Source organism: Aquarana catesbeiana, linkage group LG10, assembly GCF_042186555.1.
Source record: "Aquarana catesbeiana isolate 2022-GZ linkage group LG10, ASM4218655v1, whole genome shotgun sequence".
Taxonomy (NCBI): Eukaryota; Metazoa; Chordata; class Amphibia; order Anura; family Ranidae; genus Aquarana; species Aquarana catesbeiana.
Genome location: NC_133333.1, coordinates 17,753,062 through 17,762,446, shown reverse-complemented (window position 1 = coordinate 17,762,446; position 9,385 = coordinate 17,753,062). Strand labels below are relative to the sequence as shown.

General features: G+C 41.9%; 1 protein-coding gene across 3 annotated transcripts in view; it reads right to left on the bottom strand.

The window, feature by feature from the left end:
- Window positions 1–9,385, bottom strand: part of LOC141110405 (phospholipase A2 inhibitor and Ly6/PLAUR domain-containing protein-like) — a 35,769-nt gene that overhangs the window by 2,110 nt on the left and 24,274 nt on the right. Inside the window, exons 3-5 of one of the 3 annotated variants that reach the window (XR_012236288.1) lie at window positions 6,630–6,770; window positions 5,782–5,928; window positions 3,248–3,388 (exon numbers count right to left, since the gene is read on the bottom strand). Coding sequence is in view for 1 of the 3 variants with exons in the window: in XM_073601741.1 (XP_073457842.1) it covers window positions 3,248–3,388; window positions 5,782–5,928 (288 nt within the window). In the remaining 2 variants the exon portion in view is untranslated. The remainder of the gene's footprint in view (window positions 1–3,247; window positions 3,389–5,781; window positions 5,929–6,629; window positions 6,771–9,385) is intronic. The other 2 variants (XR_012236287.1, XM_073601741.1) reach the window with 2 other exon arrangements.

Sequence of the window (9,385 nt, the reverse complement as noted above, 5' to 3'; positions counted from 1 at the left end):
GTGTGTGTGTGTGTGTGTGTGTGGGGGGGGGAATAGGGTTGCCACCTGGGATTCACCCGGACAGTCCGGGTTTTGAATCATGTGTCCAGGTTTCAGTCCACCTGAAACCCGGACACATTATTCAGACAAGAATGTAGCTCAGAACAGGGCCTGACAGGAGGGGGAGGGGGCACTATGTGCTCTGCCTTGCTATTCTCTTTGGAGCGCCCAAAGATGTCCCAGGTCCGTGGCAATCCTATAGTGTATACTAAAACAAAACAAATTTACTGTGCGCTGCTAAAGTGTCCGGGTTTGGCTTGAAGAAAAAGTGGCAACCCCACGGTAAAGAGAAGGGGAGAAGGAGGTTAAGGGATATATAGAAAGAGAGAAGGGGAGGGGTACAAAAAAATGGGATAAAGATAGGAGGAGAAGGAGCAATAGAAAGAAGATGATGGGAGAAGGAGAAGGAGAAGGAGAAGGAGAAGGAGAAGGAGAAGGAGAAGGAGAAGAAGAAGAAGAAGACTGGGGGAAGGAGAGAAACAGAAAAAGAGGAAAAAGGAGAAAGAGAGAGAATAGGGAACTGAGAGGAAAAACTGAAATTGGTTGGTTGGTTAAAGGGGGGGGGGGTAATGAGACGGGGGAAGGGTGAAGAGAAGAAAAGAAATAGAGAGAGAGAGAGAGAGAGAGGAGGGGTAAAGAGAGACAAAAAGAAGGAGAAAAGGACAGAAGGGGGTGGGAGAAGAAAAGGCTGAGCTAAGGGAAGATAAGAAAAATGTGTTGGGACTTTATATGAGACCATGACCATCCAGTACACAGGTCTCCATCCCTATGTATATGGGAAAGAAAGGGGAAACAAGGGGAAAAGGGATAATTGGGACTTTATATGAAACACAATACTGGGGCAGGCTGAGTCGTCAAGTATAGAAAAAATATTAGATTTATTGATACCTCATGAAAGCAAAGTGCAATAGATGATACTCACATAAAATCAATAGATATGGTACAGAGTAAGTAAAACATGATAATAAAACATATTATAGTAACATAGTAACATGTTAAACACTGTAGCACAAGGTAAGTAACAGTATCATCAACATTACACCCAACATGTGTATACATAATCAATATTGTATTAAAATCAAGCTGATGACTAAAACACTAAAATGCCCATGGTAGATGCATAATTGCTGTGACATGTCAAAAGTTGTAAATGCTCAGCTGTAAATGCTCGACGCGTTTCGTGGAAGTTTGTCCACTCATCAGGAGGAGCTATCTGGAAGTATCTAGAATATAGTGTAAAATAGTAATTAATGGTAATTAATTACAACAGGAAGAGGGGGAGCAGAACCGCCGGTCCTAGCACTCTTACCTGTGGATATGCAGTATAATGATGGTAGAGCATATATAATAATGTTCATGGTGGTAGGAGATAGTCAGGGGTGAATATAGCATCCCCGCGGGAGCTGAGGAGGTAACCAAGCGGCGGTAAGGCGGGGCAAATCAGGATACACGTAGAGAGATAGATAGCAGGAAAGTCCCCCCTTGTTTCCAACATGGTAGTGTAGAATAGAACATAAACCCAAAGGTAGCTGTAATATAATTTAAATAGGTGTATAGTGGTAAGCAAAAACGGGTATTATATTGGATGACCACGAGATGGAAGATATAGTGTAAGATTGAAGTGTAGCAACAGTTGAAAAGGCATAAGGAGACCAGACAAGTGATAGCAAGGGAACCAGTGTGACAAGGGAGGAAACAGGAGAAAAGGGAAAGCCCACCAAAAATACAGAGTAGACAGAGTGAAGAGACAGTGCATAGCAGTGAATGTGAAAGAAAGCAAGTGAAATGGGGATATTAGTAGCATGGTGCATAGAATAAGAAGTCCGTGGTTACCTGAGATGACATAATACCAGCCGGCCAGCCAGCGAGGTACCGCCAACGTCACGCTAGGACGTGCTGTGAGGGAGGAAGGGAAGCAGCCTCCTACAGGCGACTAGCGCCTATATAGGCAACCTCTGCCTCCGTCAGTTTGCACGCCAGATGAAACCAGCGTCACGTCAGCACGTGGCATCAAGTGACGTCAGACGTGCCGGCGTGCGGGGCGTGGCGTCGATGCACAGCGGAAACACGCCTTCAATCCCGTGACCAAAGGATCAGGGGGATCGGGGGATAGCAATGGTGCGCGTCGCAGCTCCCGGGGATGCAAAAGATCCACCCCCCGGGTGTTGACCTAAAAAAAATAGACTAAGGTAAAACAAAGATATTCCGAAATAACAAGTAACATATATAATTGGCACTTGATGCAGGACAACAGCAATAATAAAGTAGATAAGATAATTAGTGTGTGTTTCCATTCCTATTAACATTTGAAACAAGAAAAATGTGTTGGGACTTTATATGAGACCATGACCATCCAGTACACAGGTCTCCATCCCTATGTATATGAGAAAGAAAGGGGAAAGAAGGGGAAAAGGGACAATTGCTGTTATCCTGCATCAAGTGCCAATTATATATGTAAAAAAAAAAAAATACTTTCCGTCACCCCACTGTATATCATCATGTATGCAGTATTCCTGTGAATTTGTGGAAAGCAAAGGCCTGGGCTGGGTTTAAGCCACTTGCCCAATTTGCTTGCTATCCTGTAAGTGTGTTTTCTATGAGGTGGCGGTACACTTATCTGTGGATATATCACTGGGGTGTCCTTCTTTGAAGTTTTTCAACCACTTGTGCAACCATTGGAACTGTTTATGCCCTGTAATTTGATACAGGGACTGTAATTAGCACAATTTTTCTCCTTCCCAATCATACAGACAAGAGAAGGAAAACATGAGGCAGAAAGAAAGAGAGAGGAGATGAAGAAAGAGAAAATAAGATATACAAACAGAGAGACAGTTGAATGAATGACATAGAAAGAGGGGTGAAATAATGGAGAACAGAGAAAAAAGAGAAGGACTGAGAAACGGTGAGAGGGGATACAGAGTTTGTATAACCTAAACTCACATCTGGAAAGGATAAAAAAAAAATCTTAAACGTTTACACAGTGGGCCTGATTTACTGAGTCACTCCTCAGCTTTCTGTGTGTAATTTGAGATTGAACTACTGAGTAAAAAGCAGACTTTTATCAGCAGAGCAGCTAAGAACAGATGGGCAGACATGCGGAAAATTTAACCTAGAGCTCCTCCTGCTGGCTGTAAGTATTAAATGCTCATATGCAATAATTTAAATGTACCTGACTTAAAGAATTAGAAAAATTTTAATTAATTTTCACCTGATGCTTCCATTTTGAACAATCCGCATATATTCTCATCCCCTGTGCAGACCATGTTCCCAGTGTCACTGCAGCTCCTGTCATTAGTGGACACACAGTATGGACAGTTTTTACCATTCTCTGTGTTGTTCGAAAGTGGCACTAGAATTAACAGAAAGAACATATATCTAAACCCAATCTCTAAAATCTCATATAAGCTTTAACATGATAATGTCATTTCAAAAGTTACTTTCAATATTTTTAAATCCGCAGCTTTCAATAAACTAATCTTCTGCCATAAAGGTCCTTGTGAAGGCATCTTGTGGAGACCACAAGTGTCCATTTCAACACACAGAATGCAAACAGAGCAAGCAGTAAAAAAAGGTTACAATGGAACGCAGAACCTTCAAAAAGCATATTTTTAACTATGGCTTTATGCCAAACATTCAGAAAACACAAAAACAATGGGTGGCTTCTGTGTCCCCCAATGAAAATACTTTATATTGAGTACAAAAAAAAAATAAAATCACATTTTCTCCCAATGTTTATTTGGGAGCACAGCGTCAGACCTCTAAAATGTCCTAATGTAATTCTCCAAAAAGTAAGGGAAGGGTGTTACATTGAAAAGTGACCCCCACCTATAAGGCCCGTAAGTCCTGAAAAAAATGTCCCTTTAAGCTGGTCAAGCATCCCCAGTCACCGAGTCATACTCATACTGTATGTCGCGGTTCACATGCACACTGGCGCGCCCTCTGGGGTGTGCAGAGGTGCGATCCTGTGACTGCTGTGTCTGATGGATACAGCAGATCACGTTGCTTGGTATCTGACTGCTGTGAGCTGCCAGAGTATCATGTGATCGCTATAACAAATCATATGATGATAACATGTAAGCAAAACTGTCATCAACGGCTTCCATTCATGACAGCTTGTTTACTATTGTGATGCTGTGATTGGTCCACAACTATCACGTGGTACCTGGCACCCTGTACCATGTGATTAGCTTTAGCCAATCACAGCATCACAATAGTAAACAAGCTGTCATGAATGGAAGCCACTCATGACAGTAAAGCCTTTGCTTATATAAGTCATCATCACGATTATAAACAATCATAGTGTAAAAAAAAAATCCCTGATCATCCCCCCAGAGTAGTACTGAACCACTCTGATGACAGTATGTAAAAAAATAAAAAATAAAATACATTTATATATACATTAATAAAAAGAAAAAAAAATGTTTAAAAAAATGGAATACAAATCATTTACATTTTTTATATACATAAAAAAAAATTATATATATAAAAAATGTTTAAAAAATGGAATGCAAATTATTTACATTTTTTTTACATACTGTCACCAGTCGGTATGTGTCACTGACAGACCTTTTTTGCCCACATTCAACCTGTTATTTGTTATTGCTATATTTCTATTTTTTGTTACATTTTTGAGGGACTTATTTCTTGTATTTGCCCTGAAGACTATTCCTGGTTTGTTTGATTTGGAACTATACATGTTCACTGAAAGAGCTCCACTGTAGGAGCCAGACAGTCTGGGACCCCTGATTAAGGTAAAGCCTTGTCTAGATGTGAATTCACATTGTTAATTGAGTCACCTATTGTTTCTGCCTGTTGGCTAATCTTCATGGAGGGTCCTACATGATGGGCTTAGTCCTTTGTTAACTATACCTCATTACCTAATCAGTGTGGGGTGTTTATCCCAAAGTGTAATATTTGTTTTTATAGTTCATGTGGGGACTGCCCCTATTTCTAAAGTGTATAAAAAAAATTGTATTTCTGTTCAATAAAGGGTTCGAGTCCTAGAGCACCTAAGCTAATGTCAGCTAGATTCTTGAGTGCTATGCAATTTTCCACTATATTACCTGGTTCCTGGGCCCAGACTGGAGGAAGCTACAGTTTATCTTGACGGAAGCACCCGAGCTGGATAGTTCCGTCACAGTATCCTTGATCACCAACCCACCAGTCATATTATGATGCTGTACTGCACCGGTGACGGCGCATGTCCCTGGAGCCGATGCCCGTGCCCGATGACCGCCGGGCACCTGCGACCGCTCGTGACAGAGTGAGAACCGGGATCTGTGAGTGTAAGCACACAAATCCGGTTCTCTCAGGAGAGAGGAGAGACATTGTGTGTTCATACTAAGTATGAACACCGATCTCTCTCCTCTCCTAACCAGTCCCATCCCGCCTACAGTTAGAACACATCCAGGGAACACAGTTAACCTCTTCCTTGCCAGGGACATTTATACAGTAATCAATGGCTATTTTTCACTCTGATCGCTGTAGAAGTGTCAATGGTCCCAAAATAGTTTCAAAAGTCTCCGATCTGACCGCCGTAATATCGCAGCCCCGATAAAAATCGCAGATCGCCGCTATTACTAGTAAAACACACAATCTCCTGCTGGGCGAATTGGATGCGGGTAAACTCGCATCCAATTCACACTATTGTAAACCCAGCCTTTAGAGATGCAGGGGTAACACCAGTCACACACACACCAGTCATACTTTAGGTAGATGACATCAATGCTGCTATATACATACAATTAGGAATGGGCGGTGTGCAACCATCGGATTCACAGCATGTGATGCTGAATTTGTGTTTTTGGTTTGTGATAGCAAACACTCCAGATTTTCCACAAAGATGCTTATCTCCACACTTTCTTGTGAATTCAGTTCTTTCCTTCTCCTCTGTAAAAAAAAAAGCAAAATATTTTTTTTTTTTAGAAATGTAAATTGTTTTCTCTACTTTTAGAGGTTCTATCCCAGATATTTAACATTTCTCCCATCATGCATCAGCAGGCCTTCTTATTGGCTAGACTAGCCTTTAAGTTTTTTTCAGAGGTGCCTTGGAAAAATACCCCAAAATTGTATACAAACCAGTAGGTGGATCAAGTCTGCCTTTTATTTGCACAAAGCCACAGGTTTTCATTGTACAAAATTACAACTTTCTAATACAAAAAAATAATAATAGTGCGCTTGAACCCAAATATCAATAAATGTCACACAACACTATCCAATAATCCTAAAATTGCATTCCAAAGAATATTTAAATGATCGTGCTTCCTTTTCTATAAACAGAAATAATCCATAATATGCACACAATATATTGCATAAACTAGAAAATGTGTGTCTATAAAAAGGTCCCAAAAAAGATAAATTACCACCTGAAAGGGAATAGTCCAAAACACCTTCGAATAAATAAAACAAAACCTGAGTCACAGTAATACTCTCCAGAGCATATATCCCCACTCCGATGAGCATGTGGATTCCCGTGGTTCAGAGGGTCTGTTTTTCTCCCAGCTGTTGATTTCTAAAAAGTTGTTCGCAGAAATAGAAACATATCATTGTGCAATTAATACACCCCCAATTAATGTGGACTGTTCACTCACATTTAGCGGGCTAAAATACGCTCTTTGAACGATCGGTAATGCTCGCGGGCTTCCTCCTCATTACACGCCCAGTGTAGTGAAACACCGAGGATGACGTCAATGGCTCCTCCAGACGCGTTGCGTCACAGGTCACGTGACTTTCTCAAGGGAAATAATAAAATGTTTTGGGAAAATTAGAAAAGGGATTGTCCCCTATAAGGGGTTTTCTAGGCAGCAAAAGGTTGAGAAAATACTACATGAAGTATAATTCATTAAGATTTTATTATGACGTAGTATCAAAAATTTGACAGAATCGGTCAAAACATGAGCTGTGGTACAAAAGATAAAAACAACATCACTAAGGGTCCTTTCACACTGGGGCGGTTTGCAGGCGCTATTGCGCTAATAATAGCGCCTGCAAACCGACCCGAAAGTGCCGCTACTTTAATTCCAGGGCTTTCACACTGGAGCGGTGCGCTGGCAGGATGGGAAAAAAGTTCTGCCAGCAGCATCTTCTGAGCGGTGAAGGAGCGAAGTGCTCCTTCACCGCTCCTGCCCATTGAAATCAATGGGACAGCGCAGCTATACCACCGGCAAAGCGCCTCTGCAGAAGCGCTTTGCGGTGGTTTTAACCCCTTCTCGCCCGCTAGCAGGGGGGTAAAACCGCCAGGCCAGCGGCCCAATACTGACGGTAAAGCGCCACTTACAATAGCGGTGCTTTACCGCCGACCACGCCCCCGCCCCAGTGTGAAAGGGGCCTAATATAGCTGTACACAATGATACACAGTGCTCAAACACTAAAGTAGAGATGATATACGAATCCTGATGCATTTCAACCCCACCGGGTCTTCTTCAGAGGATTTTGTAAGCTGTAGGGATGTGTTACATGTGTTGGCATTCATAGTTATAATCATAGAGTAAAAAGAACAATAATAGACATTTTTATATAATTACCAATCACATTGTATTGTGCGATGTCTCAAGAGCCTCTAAAGGGGAAACCCCCTTACTTGATCCAAGAGTGCCCGTTCGGCCAGTGCATCCACAAGGGGGGGGGGGGGAGCCAAATGCTCATGCGTGTCTTGTGAGGAGTCACACTTGTGAGGAGTCACACAATAGCCTAGGAGGGGCGCGGAGGCGGATGGGCAGCACCTACATTTGGGGCATCAAATCACCATGCTATGAGTGTATTTTTGTTTAACGCTAGTAGGGATATGATATATACTTCCAATACTGAATACTGGGAATGGTAAATGGATGTGTAATAGGTAAATAACAGTGCAGCAGTAAGAATATATACAGAAACAAAATAACAGATTGCTCATAGCATAAGATGTTAAAAAGTCCCCTTTGGTATAAAAAGATGGATATTAAAGTTTACAGATAAGATCTCCTCAGCGGTGATAAGGGTGTTCATAGACATTCATGTGATATCTCCTAATCAGTGATTCCTTCACCAGCTAGCCAAACCGCTCACCTCAATCACTGGGCCCCTGAGCTAACAGATGGGTCAAACAGGCGTTCGCCACCTACAGTGGTCACAGATGGAAGCTTGCATGTACAGATGAATAAGATACGATGTGCAACCACTTTTAACAACCGCACGTTGTCACTCTTAAATTCTATCCATAGTACCATGTAAAAACCAATGAAAAAATATATAGTGCACACTGTGTGGCTAAAATACTTTCTTTTTATTCATAAAAATCAGGTACTCACATAAAAAGCACTGTAACCCCAGTGCTAGGATGAATGGCATGTAATATTGTCGGTATACATAGGTGGATAAGGTGGCTGCAGTGACGTCATAAAGTCCTCTCGCAGGCGTATCGTCCCTAAGCGGGACTTCCTCAGTGATAATGGAGGCCCATACATCTATCCTTTATATATTAAGCTACCTATGTAATTGCACCTATACACTCCTCCTCCTAAGGCGTGCACTGTCCAATCAGCTTCAAATGTCCGGAGGTTATGTGTTCACTTCCTATTCATTCCGTCCGTTGGTATAGCAACCTTGGCATCAACAATGGCACGACGCGGGGTCTCAAGTCAGCTGACACGTGACTCAGACCAATCAGCTTCAAAACACCCGAAGGTTAAGTATTCATTTCCTGTTAGCTCAAATCAGCTGACACGTGACTCAGACCAAACAGCTTCAAAATACCCGAAGGTTAAGTATTCACTTCCTGTTAGCTCAAGTCAGCTGACACATGACTCAGACCAATCAGCTTCAAGACACCCGAAGGTTAAGTGTTCACTTCCTGTTAGCTCAATCCATCGGCATGGTAACATCGGCATCAACAACGGCACAACGCCAGGTCATGTGACAACTAACACATGGCTCAGACCTCACACTGGGATGATCAGAAAGTGAACCAGCCCTCTATGTAAAAAACATTGCCTGGATACAACTCCTGTGCGGCTATGCACTCCACCAGCACACATCCGGCTTTACAATAGGGGGCACCAAAGCCAGACAGTGCACATGGTCATGTGCAACCCGCACTAGGGATTCCAGCAAAAAACACACAGACAAGAGCCAGTATTTTTGTACCGAAATGATATGTGATCAGCAAATAAAATGTATCAATTTTTTAAAATTGCTAAAATGACATGCAGCCACCTCTACCAATAACAGTACCACTTATAAATGCTCAACATACATCCTCATAAATATCATCACTCAATTACGTCAATTGATAAAATCACAGATATGCACCAAAAAAGAAAATTATATATAAAATTCCATAAAGGGGAGAATACATTCAACGATCCGA